The sequence below is a fragment of the Alnus glutinosa genome, chromosome 2, assembly GCF_958979055.1.
Source record: "Alnus glutinosa chromosome 2, dhAlnGlut1.1, whole genome shotgun sequence".
Lineage (NCBI taxonomy): Eukaryota > Viridiplantae > Streptophyta > Magnoliopsida > Fagales > Betulaceae > Alnus > Alnus glutinosa.
In genome coordinates, this window is record NC_084887.1 from 33,230,939 (window position 1) to 33,247,097 (window position 16,159).

Sequence of the window (16,159 nt, forward strand, 5' to 3'; positions counted from 1 at the left end):
TAATAATCTATACGGTGATTCGATCTCCCAAAATAATTCTGTATGAAAGACATCTTACAACATAATTAATATTCTTGAAATAAAAAAAGCTTATAAATTTTAAGCCACCAAACCCAAAAGATCTTAAGCTAGCCACCAAAATTTCTAAGTAAAAAATAGATCTATATGATGGCCTAACTCAATGAAATAAAATAAAATTATATAGAATACATGGCCTTTCAAAACATGACGTGACGTGTTTTTACACCTTTTTTGCTTGTCTATTGCTGTTGTTTTAGAGTATTCTTCTCTCTTTGGCAATTTGGCTCTTGTTTTCTTTTTAGTCGAGAAAAGAATAAAAAAAATAACAATTACATAAATTTTACACAATAATCAGTCATATGGGGTGGGCTCATGTGGTGATAAACCCCACCCCATGTGAATGATGTTATATACAAGTTGTGTAATTGTTATTTTTTTTATTACTGCCCAGTTAGTTATTTATCTTTGTGCCCCAATTTCTTCATTTCCTTTCTTTCTTTTCTCTTCAATATTGAAAAAATGAAAAAGTTTAAAAGATATATTATAGAGGACTAATGCATGCCCGGAGGAGAATCGATGTAATGACCCTAGAAAAAACGTTAGCTATATCTGCCAAGTTTAATTCACCTAGTAACTAGACAATGTAGAACTTAGCATTCATGACTATCTTTATAAACCACCCATTTTATTCAGGCAACTCCTTATCTTTCTCATATGAGGCCAATATGTTACACTCGGGAGTAATGCTATAAGGAATACCTATGTCCTTCTTAGATCATCTCAAAATTGATCTGACTTTAAAATTAACATTGAATCAAAATCTAATTTATAGAATATTTAATGATGATTTTAAAAGTTACATTAATTTTTAGAAAACTCAATAAAAACATTATAGTATTACTCTAGACTTGGTATAAGATAAATTATTCTTCAATTTTCTTGTAGTTCTTATCATCATCAACTTCTTCTTCTCCTCCTCTTAGCTAATCTCTTTGTATTGTGTTAATTTTCTCGGGTTATAGATAAAGGTAACAACTTTAATTATTAGCTAGCTTGTGGCTATTATATATAGACCCACACACAAGCCGCATCCACATTGTACGTTAGACAACACAAAACTTGCTAAATTGTATGGCTACCTAGCTAGGTGCTTTATTGTTTTGACGTAGGTATGTTATTGAGTGAAAGCAAATGTCACGTCTATGTATAGCTAGTACACTTTTTTTTTTTTTTTTTTTTAAAAAAAGGCACGTTACTTTGATTGTTGATGCAATGGTTTTGTTGTTTCATCTTTTCTTTTTCTGGTACTTATTTAATTTTTTTTTTTTGGCAAAACAAAACATAAAATCTGTTACTTGTTCGATTATTTGTAAATAAAAAATAAAAAAAATCTAACATCTAAGTAGCTTTGTATTTTTTTTTTCTCGCTTAATTTATGCACAAATTTTGTCAACTAACGGGAAGAATAAGGTTAATAATAAAATAAAACAGCTTGATAGGAGAAACAAAGAAATCGTATTATTTTTATAAATTCGACCTCGGCCCCTAAAAAAAAGAAAAGAAATGATATATAGTTGTAAAAGGGGTTTATAGACGGGCGCTGCAAGCTGCAAGCTTTCCAGTGCATAGATCCACTAAAATATTTCTTCCCACTCTCTGACAGCCTCCACATGCTCATCTTGAGGCTCAGGCTGAGGCTCCAGACAACCACATTATTTTGTCCACATGGAAGTGGGAGAAAATGACCGTTCTAGATCTCATCAACAGATTCACACCTCTCCTCCCTCCATCTTTCCTTTATCATTTTTTAGTATACTTTTGCCCCTCCCCCAAGATTTGACCCATATATTCCACGTCCCCTCTCTGTCTCTCTCTCTCTCTCTCTTACGCAATATGATAAAAAGGGTCGTCACAGCAGCTTCTCATTCTTCCTAAGCTGATTTTCAGCATTGGCTTCATATATAATACACCCATAGTCGGCCATACCCCCCCCCACCCCCCACATTGCTATAAGCCTATAGCCTCTAAACAGCCTGAAGGCTGCAGATATATGTGTTGATAGTCCTTTGAAGGTGGGGCAAGTGGCAAATTTGTGGGTCTTGGGTCCCCTCCCTTACCGTCCCTCTCTTTTTCGTTGCTTTTCGTTTTGCAGAAGATATTGTCTGCATTCTTCTGTAAAACTAAAACCCCAATATATACAACTGCTCATGGATAGTGATATATCTTGGGATGCTTTACTTTCTTTTTCCTATTCTCTTTATTATCTGTTCATTCCACTATTTTCTGTTCTTCTCTGAAACTCCCAAAAAAAAAGAAAAAAGAGAGACTGTAAAAGAAGAACCACTCAGCTTTTCCTGCAGACTTATTATATGGTCTATGCCAAACTGGAGTGCTTTCATTGCAAGTACGATTAATGCTCTGAATGCTCTTAAGATTCTGAAACCCAATATGCCTGGAGTACTGCATTCGTTCTTGGAGATGGGATATTAAGGGAAGCTAATTAGCCAGTGAAATTAAGCTTTTTTTTGCTTCTGGGGGGTGATCAAAATGTCTGCAAAGCTTTTGCGTTCCTTAACGGATGAAAACCAAGATCTACAGAAGCAGATTGGGTGCATGAATGGCATTTTTCAGCTCTTTAACGGCCACAATTTCCTCAATGGCCGACGCGTGAGCAGCCACAGCCACAGCCACAAGAGACTTCCTCCAGGTATTCATTCATCTACGATGTTGTACGCGTATTTGTAGGAATGTGTGGTTTACGGTTTGTTTAGTCCCCAAGACTCGGTTTCGTTATCACTTCTCTCACATCTTTGAGAAAACTTAACGTTTGTATGAATGATAATCATTTGCTAATTACTATGGCCTAGTACTTCTCTTTGATCACTTTTCCTTTCTCGGGGCATATAAAATGTTCATAAGAGTGATTTGATTTTCTCTGTACCTACACACATCTAATATTTTGCTATATAAATTGCCACTAATTATAGCAAAAACTTATATCCAGTTTAATTTTTTCTCTAGTAAATTAATTAAATATCAGAGAGGCTCTTGTCCGTCAGCCTCACAGCTTTCTCTATCTCCTCTGGAACCACTTCACTGTTCACATGTGCCCTTAATTAGGTCTGCGCCCAACAGCATTTTTAGCTACTTTCAGTAATATACGTTGCATTAATTTCCTCGTGTTATCAAACCCGGCCTGTCGTGAACTTGCTACACTTTGTTTTTTGCCCTTCGTTTTGTTTTTTTGCAAGCTTGAGCAATGTTAAAACCATCTACCATTCTGTTAATTTCTTCAACACTTTTAACGATTTGTTGTTACTATAGGGCAAAATAGCAACCGCGCATCGCAGCCAGATAGTGCATTACAGAGAGCTACAGTAAGAATTTTAAACTTCAATCGTTACAACGACGCTTGTTTCTAGCAGAAGCATTTGAGCATATTTTCACTTACAATTTTGCAGGAAAAAGATCGGAACAAGTTGGTGAAAGAGAGAGAGAGAGTCTCCAAAGAATCATCCAAAACCTCTCTTTCATCTTCCTCATGTTCATCTGGCTTCTCCTCTATAGATCAGTATGACAAAACAGCATCTTCGTTTAATCAACCCATTTTCCCTGAAACCCCCACTCGCCCCATGAAAAAAACAAACGCTCCTTTGCAGTTAAGCCAGCAATCCCCTGATATCCGATATGTTGTTAAAGATTCTATCTACAGAGAAGCCCGTGCATTATCAGTAAAAACTGCTGGTAAAGAGGAAGCAGTGGTGAGTACCTTGGTATACATAGATTCCCCAAGGCCTTTGCAGCCACCCAAACCTGTCAAGCCCAGAGCTTCCAGTCTCGATGATTCATTTCGCGTTCTTGCTAAACACCGGGAAGCATCTAGGAATTACCAGGAAGAGAAAGATGGTCGTAAGCTTTCATCACTGAAGGATGCTCCCCGGCTCTCTTATGATGGAAGGCTATCACAATATGCTTGCAAGTCCACCATAAAGCTCAAAGAACTACCAAGGCTATCATTGGACAGCAGAGAAGGCTCCATAAGGGGTACTACCTCTGAAACAAAATCAAATTTTCTTGTGAAGGATCTGCAGAGAAGGAATGGGAACTCCAGCAAGATGCTTAACCAGCAGCAAGAACCAGAAAGTTCCACACGATCTTCCAGCGTTGTTGCAAAGTTGATGGGAGTGGAAGCTTTCCCACAGTCAACGTGGACAAGTGAGAATCCATCAGGGATTATTAGTAGCTGCCGAACAGATAAATCTGTTCCCTTCTCAAAAGCATCAAGAACTGATGGAAACAAGCAAAATCAAATTTCTGGGTCCCCGAGGAAGGACCCCATCTTAGCCAGGTTGAAAAATGTTGAATCAGTTATGCGGCCCACCTCGGCTTCAAGGTTTCCAACAGATCCAGCTCCATGGAGGCAGCCAGATGGGAGCAGAGATTCTCAACAAACAAATTTCAAGTATGAGGAAGGTACCACAAAAGCCTCAAACTCCTCCCTCTCTGTTTATGGTGAAATTGAACAAAGGCTGGCCAAACTTGAGTTCAAAAAATCTGGAAAGGATCTCAGAGCTCTTAAACAGATACTTGAATCAATGCAGAAGACGAAAGAAGCATTAGATACCAAAAGAGAACAGGCTTCCAATTTTGCATCTCAAACAAGCAACAGTAGCAGTTCTCATCAAACCTCAAATTTAGCAAGCCCAAGAAAGCTACAAAATAAGGACCCAATTTCTTCCACAGTCAAGGGGTCTCATTCTCCAAAGAGTTATAAATCCCCAACAGTCATCATGAAACCAGTTAACCTTATCAGAAGAACATGTGATCATGCTTCCACCATAATTCCAACTGAAAGTATGTCAGGTCTCTGCAAGCATGGTGACACTGCAGACGGGAGAAAGGTTGACATGCGAACAGCTAAAGATATAACTCCAAGAAGCAATCATCTAAAAGACCATTGCAGTCCACCGTCTCGCTCCACAGATAAGAAAACACATGCAAAAACTTCAAAATCAACATCAGCCTTAAAGGTGCCCGGACACATCATTGGAGAAAAAAAGACAAGCTCAGTTACTGTGAGCCCGAGACTGCAACAAAGGAATTTCAGATTGCAGCAGGAGTCACCTCACACCATCTCGTCATCAGATTCAAGCAAGATCATTAGCCAATGTACAAGACAACCAACAGGATCAAACTCACCAGGTAGAAAACTCAGACTAAAATCTCACAGTTTGCAGCAATGCAATGACCAATTGAGCAAGACCAGCAGTGACATGAGAGATTTAAGTCACCAAGGTGACACCGTTTCTCTGCAATCTGAGAGCAACATTAGCTCAGGCTCTCATATTGACACACAAGTTACAAGCACCAATAAATCTGATAAGATCAATACCACCTTCTTCCAGCACTATTGCCAGAAACAAGAGGTAAGTGTCCTTGATTTTTATTTGCCCACAGAAGCATTTTAAATATCTGGCTAACAGGTATTGTTTTCTCTCATTCAGAATCCAGAAGGGTTCGGCAAAGACAGGTTGATGGTAGAACCTGCAATAGCTACCTTGGAACAACCAAGTCCTGTCTCTGTTCTTGATGCTACATTTTACAGAGATGAGTCGCCATCTCCTGTGAAGAAGATATCAAATGCCTCTAAAGGTGCAGTTCTTGTACATTTGACACCATAGATTTCGTATAGTAGAACTTCAACATATTTAATCCATTGATAGCCAGTAAACCAATTCCCGCATCTAGAACATTGATAAGTGCTTCATAAGGATGATTAAAAAAGAACAAATATGAACAGAAGTTACAGAAGCATGATAATTCTAGGAAGAACAACAGCATCGAAAAAAAACAAATTAAGGTAGCAATTGGCTAGGCCTAATGGTGAGATGGCATGGTTTCCATTATAAAATCAATGAGAACAAGGGAAGAAAATAGTAACCCTGGTTTTTTGAATTCATTTTCTTTCGTAATCTACAATCCCATAATACCAAACAAAACTAAGCTACCACCAATTTAGGAGTGCAACACTGTTCACTCCTAAATATGATGTGTGTGAGAGAGAGAGGGAGAGGGAGAGAGAGACTGCATAACAGATTGCAAGACTTGCTAATGAATTGATTTCTCCTCAAATTTCTTGCAACAGATTATGAGGCTCTAAATCCTGATGAAGCGGAATGGAATCCAGGAGATCTAGCTCAATTGCAGAAGAGCAGACAACCAAGATTCAGTGCTGACATTGATCATAAGAAACTAGAAAACATCCAGCATTTAGTACAGAATCTTCAGCAAATAAACTGTACTGAAGAGGAACCCACCACCAATTACATTGCACACCTCCAAGAGGGCACAAATTCAGACCACAGGTACATTTCAGAAATATTGTTAGCATCAGGTGTCCTTAGAGATCTTGACTCTGGCTCGATGACCTTTCAGCTCCAAGTTGACGGCTACCCCATTAATCATAACTTGTTGCTTGCATTGGAACAAATTAAGGCAAGTAAAGGGATCTTAAATGATAAACAAAGTGATAAAAGGATTATTAAGTCAGAACCTGCTGAGAACATTCAAAGACTACTGATATTTGATACTGTTAATGAAATTCTAGCTCGTAAGTTACTGTTGGGAGGTCCTCCCCAGCAGTGGTTCTCACCAAATAAGCTAGGAGGAAGAAAAACAAGAGGGCAGCAGCTTCTGGAAGAACTGTGTTCAGAGGTAGATCAGATACAGAACAACAACTTGAACAGAAGCCTAGAGGAGGATGACAGTTTGAGGAGCATCAAATGGGAAGATTTAATGCATCGATCAATGGATTGGACAGACTGCCACAGTGAAATTCCCGGGGTAGTTTTGGATGTTGAAAGGTTGATCTTTAAAGACTTAATAACTGAAGTTCTGTACAGTGAGGGAGCTGGTCAGCAAGGCCGACCTGGTAGGCCTTGCAGGAAGCTGCTTTCCATGTAGGGGTTTTGGTAACATAGTTTTAGATGAGATTCAATCTTCTTCTTTTTTTAGATGGTTGGAGTTTTACTCTTTATAAAATCCCAATAATACTTGAGTAAGAATGTAGCTCTTTGCTAGCCTGTAAATCTCCATTTGAGGCTTATAACATACAGGTAAATTATAGTCAGTGTATATCTATGATCCGTCTGTTTAACTGAAATCCACTGTGCTACACACATCATCAGAAATCATTTTTAAGAAGACAACAGCACTAATAAGTAATAACATTAAAGAAATGCTTCGCCTCAAGAACTCTAAGAACTTGGTCAACATATATCATGAAGATTCAGAAAACATATGTACAGAATTGGTCCACTAATCAGATTTTTTGTAGTAACTTTATGCACTGCTCCCACATAATAAGACAATGTCCAGAATTATTCAAACATTTCAACATTGGAACCACATCCTGTATCCATGCTTGGGTTTTCTATTATATTCTATTCATATTACTCCATTAATTCCCGACCAACTCCCCATAAGGAAATCTCCAATGTCAGTGTAGGATAAGTGACACCCTAAATTCAAATCGTGCTAGGATTTTCTTTTCTTCTACTTTACTTTATTTTCTTTTTAGGTTTTTGACGCCGGATAGAATAACGATTATTTTGCAGACTATTCAACAGGCAATTTGCAAGGAAGAAGACAGATAAATTATCCCAAAACACAAAGAGAACTCTGAGAAAATAACAATATTCAATCCATTGATTGTTCTATTACAAATGTCCCTATTTATAATAAAGCTCTAATGACTACTAAAGGAAATAAAATCTCCTAAGACTTGAAATAAATACAAATAAACATATTATGAAAATACTTTGTGCCAAAGAATATCTCCAAATTCATGGGAAATACTTGATGCCAAAGAATTACCATATTAGGGAAAATATAATAATTATAATATTACTTAACGACAAAGTAAATATAAATATGAGAATTCTTTAAAAGATGAATCAAGAGATTTGTCGATAGTCTCTTCTTTCCTTCTTGGTTTTTCCCTTGATGGATGTTGACAACTCGGTAGAGAATATCTTCTAAATCACAATTGCCAAAGGTCTCTTCTTTCCTTCTTGAGTAGTTGACCCTTTCCATTCTTGCTTAAGCCAAATAAATCTCATCGCCACATCATAGACCAATTAATTCTATATTTGTGTCTGATTTTCTTTTGCATTAATAGACCAATTAATTCTATAGTTGTGTCTGATTTCCTCCTGCATCAGTTTCCCAATAACTTTAGGATTTTTTGTATTTTTGGTGTTTTCCTAGGTAGTTTAGAATTTGTTCTATTTCATTTTTAGAGTCTTTTAATATCTTTACTTTTTCTGTTTAGACTGGGATGTGTAACAAAAGGTTTGTATTGAACCATATATTTCAATCGTTGAGATCATTAAACTTGTTATTGAGCATTTTTTTAATAAAATGACAGATTTCTTCTGTGTTCTGCTTCCATATGGCGTAAGGATTCATGAAAGAGATTTATTCTTCTCTTTCTATTTCTTCCACTACGTCAAATTCCTATGCCCAAATTGAATTATTGTTTACTGGGCAATTTGCTTGTCAACTATGTTGTACTTGATCCTACCATGGCTTTGAGTAGCCATCACCGGGGCTGATGATCAACCCCACACCAGAATGCCCGGCTAGATATGACAGATAAATTACCTTGTTAAAAGAAACTGAGAAGTCAGAAGGATAACCTTAGAAATTGAAGATTACCCAGAAAAGATGGATATTCTTGCATTTTTGTACGAAAATGGTGTCTAAGAGTTTGGGTGTCAGAACGTCACTAAAAGAATTCTAGCATTGCAAGTTATCCCTACTTTCAGCTGTTAGCAAACCTTTCCCAAATCAAAGGAGAGAAATGACTTGCAATTTATAGGGTGAACAAATAAACCCGAATTAAAAAATTAATAATAATAATAAAAAATCATAGTTAAGGGGTAAAAAAGGATGAACAATGAGCAATATCTAATGCATAGAAAAATGAGCAATATCTTATAAGCAAAGTATTAATCACCTTAAAATCAGTTGTTTTCTATAGCTGAAATCAACTTGGCCATAAGACACCACATATGATGTTGAAATGTGGAAACCAAGTACCATGACCCTGCAAGTGGTTACTGAAATCCAATAGACCTCGAATTAATAATTTATGGCATCTGAAAACTGCAGCTGAGAGTTAAACATGGCATAAAGATATTATTCTAGCTCCTGTTGGCAAACATGTCATTTCTAATCAGCAATAACAAGAATCAGAAAGCAAAATGAAAAAGGCACACACAACTATAGAAAAGAACCAACAAAATCGCTAGGGAAAGAAAACAAAAGATCTAACTTTGGAAAATTTAAGAACTTATAAGCAGATAAAAGAGTAATCCTAGACATAAACCACAATAATGTACAAAGACCATAACTGAATTATGGTGCGGACAGTCCTGCATCCAATCTCTCACCCAAAGAACTAGAAAAAAAAAAAAAATATATATATATATATATAACACAAAAAAAGAACACCATTGCAACAATATTTTCACCCACTGTCAAGATAAAATTAGTTGGAACCTTCTCTTTGCCAAAAGAGAATTCAGGAGGAACACCGACATTGAGCTTAAAGCAAGAGCAAGGTCTAAATGGAAAAATAAACAGAAAACTTCCTAAACTTTCCCATTGTAGGTTCCCCTGTCTATTGGAACAAACATGGAATCAATTTCAGAAAAGCTCCAATAAAGTCACCAGTTGGAGATAAAAAATTTAACCCCTTTAGGATTCCATCGTCTTTCTTTCTTTATTTTTTATTTATAAGTAATCGAGATATCATTAAAAGCATAAGGCGTCCCATGTACACAAGAAGTATACAAGAGAAGCCACCAAACTAGTAGAGGCAAAAGAACATAAAAATTATGATAACTAATCACCAAAGGAGAAACATAAGCAACTATCCAAAGATACAAAGTATTGAAAAGTAAGACTTAATCTCCTCCAAAATCCTCTTGCAGTCCTCAAAACTTTTATTATTCTTTTCCTTTCATAGACGTCACAAAAGGCACAAAAGCACCATCTTCTACACAGCAGCACGCCGAGTGTTGCCGATAGTCCACCAAAAGCATTTAAATCGACTATTCATCTAGGCATAACCCAAGACAACCCAAATCAACTGAGGAAAACATTCTAAATGGCACAAGCAACCTCACAATGAAGAAGAATATGGTCCATGAACTCCTCATTCCTGTTGCACATACAACACCTATTAACCACAATGACACGCCGCTTCCAGAGATTGTCCATGGATTCCATCATCCATCATCCAAGGATGCTGCAGAAGATGGAGCTCACATCATAGAAAATTAGACGGTAGCCAGAGTGGTGGAGCAGGAGAAAATGGAATCAATCACAACGCTAAATTCATCCCATAGTAAACTTCCCTGATTATTACTCTTTTCAGTTTCTGACTCCAAAGCCAGTCTTTGACTCCTATAGTATTAACAACTGACTTCTGTCGGTTGGAGGATGGGGTTCTGCTCCTTTGGAAGGTTTCTAAATTGCTCTTCTCAGGAAATTATTTGAAGCAAGAGTTGAAACACAATTTTTTTTTTTAAAAAAAAAAATGTTTTTGACCCATGAATACAAAAGTGCAGGGTGACCAGATTGTTCTAATTTCCAGCTTCATTGTTGAATAAGAATGTGGAGAATTGGAAAAAACTAACATATAATGCTAGGCTAAATCCAAAACTAGATTGTCTAAATTCATGAAAAATATAATATTAACTGAAACAATTATATCTGCTTTGCACCCCTAGTCTTCGAGAAAGTACTACTCTTGAGTCCACACCACAACTATAATAAGGCCGCAAGTCAATTAGATGCTTAAATGCCCAGTGCCCACATGGCTTAACAAACATCAAGATAACCACCCTTGCACCTTTTGTGCACTGTTTGGTTGTCTCTTACACATCCCCAGGCAGGTAAGATATCCATACCTTGAAAACAAAATATGTTAAGGGAGCTTCTCAAAGAAAGTGATCTTCAATCCTGTATTGGTATATTGCTGACAGGGCTTACATACATATTGGAGGTTGGAAATGTGAAAAGTTGGCCAGCCATTGCTGTCCATTTGTCTACACTTCAAATTTATTTGAAAAAAAAAAAAAAAGGAAAGAAGTTTTTAAAAATCTCTCCCATTCAGGACAAATATGTATTGATGGATGAATTTCAGATACTGAAATGTTGGTAAATAGCAAAAACCAAGTTTGTTTACTTCCTCCCACTCCATCTGTCTATCACTCAGCCCAAACAAATATTTAATTATGGAGAACAAAGACTACATCTCTGTCTGCTTCTTTGAAGAAGTCAGGCGGCCATTGCTGCCCCTATGATTACACTTCAAATTTAATTGAGAAAAATAAAATAAAGAAGTCTTCAAAATCTCTCTTCAGGACAAATATGTATTGATGGATGAATTTCAGCTACAGAAATGTTGGTAAATAGCAAAAAAGATAGGTTAGTTTACTTCCTCCCACTCCATCTGTCTGTCTATCACTCATCCCAAACAAATATTTAATGATGGAGAACAAAGATTCCATCTCGCTCTACGACTCTACTGCTTTGTAAGAAGTTGGGTGGCCATTTCTGCCCCTTTTACACTTCAAATTTATTTGAGAGAAATAAAACAAATAACTTTTCAAAAATCTCTCCCATTCAGGACAAATAGGTATTGATGGATGCAATGTTGGTAAATATCAAAAAGACAAGTTAGTTTTACTTCCTCCCAATCTATCTGTCTGTCTATCACTCATCCCAAACAAATATTTAATAAAGGAGAACAACTCTCTGGCAGAGACTTTGTTGAAACTCAAAAGAGAACAAAAGAATTGGTCTTCTTTTAGTGATGCAATTAGCTAAATGACTCAATATCAACCAGAAGACAAAAACATGAAATTGTAAAATACCATAATGTGTATCTTTTAGGACTTTTCTCCAGTAATTGGGTTCAGAGCTTAAAGTCTCAAAACCTAACCGCCTGCTTCCCGCATGTATGTTAACCGCCGAATTGAATTTATCATGAAATAAGATGTCAAGCATAGAATTGTATTTTCTTGCTATCAAGGAAAGCAATTCAATGCAAGCTGAACAAGTTCTCCAACTTCAGTTTCATTTTTTTTTAAAAAAAGGCACGGAAGAATATGCGTCAGTGACTCGGTCAATTTTACTGATTTTCATAACAGGTACTCTATTAATATGATATTGTACACAGTCAATTTATAAATATGCATCGCAAAGTTCAATCCAGGCCAGCACTGGAGAAAGCCATGTACCATCTAGTATTAGATCATAATAAGAGAAGAAAAAGAATTTCAATTAGAAAGAATCATTCACTGGGTCTACCATGGCAACTGACATGCACATACCTCAAAACCTTGTTAAAGTGGGAACATTTCCATCTGGCAGTTTGTAATATCCAAACTATTATGCCCTATGCAGACAACATTATGCCCTTGACTATGACTACCATGGAACCATCTTCTGCTGCCAGTCTCCTAAACAAGTATACAAATTCTAATCAAACAAGCCTAATTTACAAATGATCAAGTTCCATTGTGTTTCTCATAGATTCTTTCATAATTTTCTCAGCCCTCCTCTTCTTGTCGTCCTTTTCATTTTCCCTCCCAAACCAGGGTGCAGCTACCTCAAAACTTTCGTTCTCTGGGCTCAAATCTAGCATTGTACCAAAGGACTTCTTTCCAATTCCGATCTTAAATTGCACAGTTGGCCTGCTGTTCAGAAGAACCTTTTTCGGTCCCTCCTCAGTATCACATAATCTGCTCTTCATTGCTTCAATATCTGGAGCAAATGCCTCTAATACTGAGATATGGTTATCCATTCCATGATTTTCCATCATAGGATTTCCCATAGTTGCTTCATTTGAAAGTTTAGCCTTAGCTGGAAGAACAACAGGAGACACCTCCTTTTCACCAAATTGTAGAGGTGCAGCAAGAAATGGGTTACTTTCTGTTGCTTTTTTTGCCTTAGAAGCATCTCCAGGGATGAGCAAGGAGTGTCCTTCCAACCCATTACGACCCAACTGTTGATGAAAGTTCAATGAAGACCTTTCTTCCTTTCTGTGCTGATTTTCCTGCTCAATTTTAGCCGGCGGAGGTTCTGCCGACCTCTCATTCCTAGTAGATGACTGAGCATAAGTGCTGGGATCAGGGTACGCAGGCAACCAAGCGGGTATATGCTCACCCGGAGGCTCTTCCCCAATTTGCAAAAAACTTGGAGTTAGCTTTCGGTCTTTAACAACTGGAAACTGAGGAAGAGAATAGGAAAATGGGATCTGATCAGCTTCACCAACATACTGAGCAAGTTCCCTAACTGTTCCTGAACTTGCAAGGCAATGCTCAATCTCTGAAGCACCCAAAAATCCCTGTGCCGAACCCAAATCCTCCAAACCTTGAATAATATCAAAAACGTTGCACTCCGTTCTACCTGCTAGATTAGCATAGTAATGCGCGGTCTTCCCAACATCACGAATATACCGAACAGCAACATCAGATAGTGTTTCAAGAGCAGACTGCTGAAAAGTTTGAAACCCCTCGCTCTCACATATTTGTGCTACCGCAATCTTTGCAATTGCCTGGGCAAATTCAACGCCACTGGGTTTCCTCTGAGCAGCTGGTTTTTCAGGCTCTCTTTCACTCTCCCGACCTCCATTGCTCATATTCAACACCTCATATCACTTCATTCGATGTTGCACACCCAAATGCACCATTTATTGTAACAAATTCCCCAAAACTTGCATTACTCACCCATAAATCATCATTTCATCGATTACCCTTCCTTCCAAAGCTGATAAAATGCTGGAAAACACCAGAAATCAAAACTTCGAATCATGATTTCTTTCTTAAACTCGAACCCATGGAAACAATTAAAAAAATAAGAATGAGCAAACAACAAAAAAACTGACTGAAGTAAGCTTATCTAGTGTTATTTTCAGTTTTTTCGCATTGCTCCACAAGTTCCGGCCGCCAATTTAACTTGGAAAACTTTCCGAGTATATATAAATAAAACACGCGCAAATATTACAAACATGAAGTACTCCCTCTTGGAAAATTTTTTCTGTGTGCTGTCACCTACTAAAAAGTGCAACAAATCTCTTTTTCTTTTTTTTTTGATAAGAAAAAAGTGCAACAAATCTCAAAAGACACAAACTAAGCTTCACAGAGCCCTATAGGCAGCAAACCCTAGAAAGCCGTTTTTTCGAATTACAGGAACAAATAGTAGAAGAATTCACAGAAATAATTGAATTCAGCTCAGCAGCACTCACCGGCCATTTCTAGGGTTTTGGATCTACTTCGAGCATCGAAACAGCAGAAGGAGTTGAGCTCAGAAGACAGCTCTCCAACAACGACCAGCTTCGAATTGAATAAGCCCTGGCCGGAGAAACCACAAGATAAGATTGCTTGGTTGCAATCTCGGGTTTGGTAGTGGAGACGATGCGCTTAAACCCCAGTAACACCCTCTGGATCGAAAGCGAAACATACACAGAGAGAGAGAGAGAGAGAGAGAGAGGTGCGATACTTATATAGAAGAGAACAAGAGGAGGAATGATAGGGGAAACATGTGTGGGGGAAAGGGGGTTGAGAACCTCCGCCTCTGGTTGACAGCTGTCCCCCGGATGGCTTCACAATGATCTGGGGTTCATGTAAAAATTTGGACCAGAAATTTCAAGTTAAAAGTCATAAATTGTTCTATTTTCCGTAGCCCCGTTTTTATAAAATCTAGGGATAATTGCACTGTTGGTCCTTATGATATGCCATAGTTATTTTTCACTTCTTACGGTTTAAAAAGTTCATGGGAGGTCCCTATGGTATGCAATAATTACGTTTTACTCGGGTCGATTTTCCGTCCACAATTTTGACGGAATCTGTTAGCCCTACACGTCAGCGCTACGTGTCGCCAATAAGATGGCGACATGTGTCAATCTTAATAAAAAAATATGAATTTATTTATAAATAAATAAATAAACTTATTTTTTAAAAAATTTAAAAAAATAATAATAATAATAATAAAAGGCAGGGGGTGGCTGGCCTACCCTTTTTTCTTTTTTTCTTTTTTTCTTTTTTTCTTTTTGTTTTTGTTTTGTTTTTTTAAAAAAAAATAAGTTTATTTATTTATTTTTTATTAAGATGAACACGTGTCGTCATCTTATTGGCGACACGTGGCGTTGACGTGTAGGATAAACAGATTCCGTCAAAATGGTGAACGAAAAATCGATTCAGGTTGTAAAACGTAATTATTACATACCACAGGGACCTCCTATGAACTTTTTAAACCATAAGGAGTAAAAAATAATTATGGCATATCACATGAACCAACGGTACAATTATCCATAAAATATAAATAGCATAATAACAACCTCTTTCTTTTCTTTTGTTGTTAAAATTAAGATATATAGTGTATTTAATCAATTGCTTTTCGAAATTCCCTCACCCTTTTTCCTTTATTGCGTAGAAAAAAAAAATGATTTTCGAAAATATTTTAATTCTTTGAGCACGTGGAGAAAGACAATTGACGTAAAAAGTGCTATACTTTAAAAAAAAAAAATTTAAAAATTAATTTCCAAATAATGTGTCAAATTTAAATGATATATATTATTTTTTTAAAATGTATCATTATCTCATAAAATGGTGACATATTATTTGGGGAAAAAAAATATAGAAAGTATAGCATTTTTCAAAAGTTATAGCTTTTAACTCTTTAAAAAAAAAAATGGACAAAAATTTCCTACAAACCGGTTTGTAGGAAATTTTATACGTATAAGATTGACACGTGTCCATTGGCATGTGAGAAATACTTGTTTTAATAGTATGTGCTTCTCACATGCTTTTTTAATAGTATTAATAAATAAAAAATGTGTTTCCCACATATTTAAAGAACACATGTTACTCTTATACGTGGGATATATGAAATTTTTTACAAACCGATTTGTAAGAAATTTCTGTTAAAAAAAAAAATTATAATTTTAACTCTCGAGGGATTTTGCATTGATGCCCCTCTAATTTTTTTCTTTTTTTCTTTTTCTACTCAAATCCTCAAGTCTGGTTGAACTTAGCCTAATCGAGACTCATCTTAACATCAA

At 36.7% G+C, this 16,159-nt stretch overlaps 2 protein-coding genes across 4 annotated transcripts; one reads left to right on the forward strand and one right to left on the reverse strand.

Annotated features, from left to right (window-relative positions):
- The first annotated feature begins 2,003 nt into the window (after positions 1-2,003).
- LOC133859595 (protein LONGIFOLIA 2-like) lies at positions 2,004-7,150 on the forward strand. The gene is made up of 5 exons (XM_062295046.1): positions 2,004-2,728; positions 3,346-3,398; positions 3,483-5,447; positions 5,526-5,673; positions 6,167-7,150. Exons 1-5 carry the CDS (start codon positions 2,569-2,571, stop codon positions 6,982-6,984), a joined length of 3,144 nt encoding a protein of 1,047 aa, XP_062151030.1. The 5' UTR covers positions 2,004-2,568; the 3' UTR covers positions 6,985-7,150.
- LOC133859596 (transcription initiation factor TFIID subunit 8) lies at positions 3,395-14,698 on the reverse strand. Of its 3 annotated transcripts, XR_009898776.1 has the most exons (5): positions 14,345-14,698; positions 12,429-13,877; positions 9,041-9,143; positions 3,791-5,765; positions 3,395-3,696 (listed from the first exon to the last, which is right to left on the reverse strand). XR_009898776.1 is itself a non-coding variant. In XM_062295047.1 (2 exons), the coding sequence occupies exon 2, from the start codon at positions 13,736-13,738 to the stop codon at positions 12,596-12,598; it is 1,143 nt and encodes a 380-aa protein (XP_062151031.1). In that variant the 5' UTR covers positions 13,739-13,877; positions 14,345-14,698; the 3' UTR covers positions 12,356-12,595. The 3 variants fall into 3 exon arrangements, 1 of the variants encoding a protein (XP_062151031.1); XR_009898775.1 differs by having other exon boundaries at positions 3,395-5,765; XM_062295047.1 differs by lacking the exons at positions 3,395-3,696; positions 3,791-5,765; positions 9,041-9,143 and having other exon boundaries at positions 12,356-13,877.
- Between the last annotated feature and the right edge of the window lie 1,461 nt (positions 14,699-16,159).

Bases quoted from the DNA above. Each gene is read 5' to 3' on its own strand.
- LOC133859595 (XM_062295046.1), top strand. From the start codon at position 2,569: ATGTCTGCAAAGCTTTTGCGTTCCTTAACGGATGAAAACCAAGATCTA. The intron at 2,729-3,345 runs GTATTCATTCAT...TTGTTACTATAG, and splicing joins CCACAAGAGACTTCCTCCAG to GGCAAAATAGCAACCGCGCA. The intron at 5,674-6,166 runs GTGCAGTTCTTG...TTCTTGCAACAG, and splicing joins GATATCAAATGCCTCTAAAG to ATTATGAGGCTCTAAATCCT.
- LOC133859596 (XM_062295047.1), bottom strand. From the start codon at position 13,738: ATGAGCAATGGAGGTCGGGAGAGTGAAAGAGAGCCTGAAAAACCAGCT.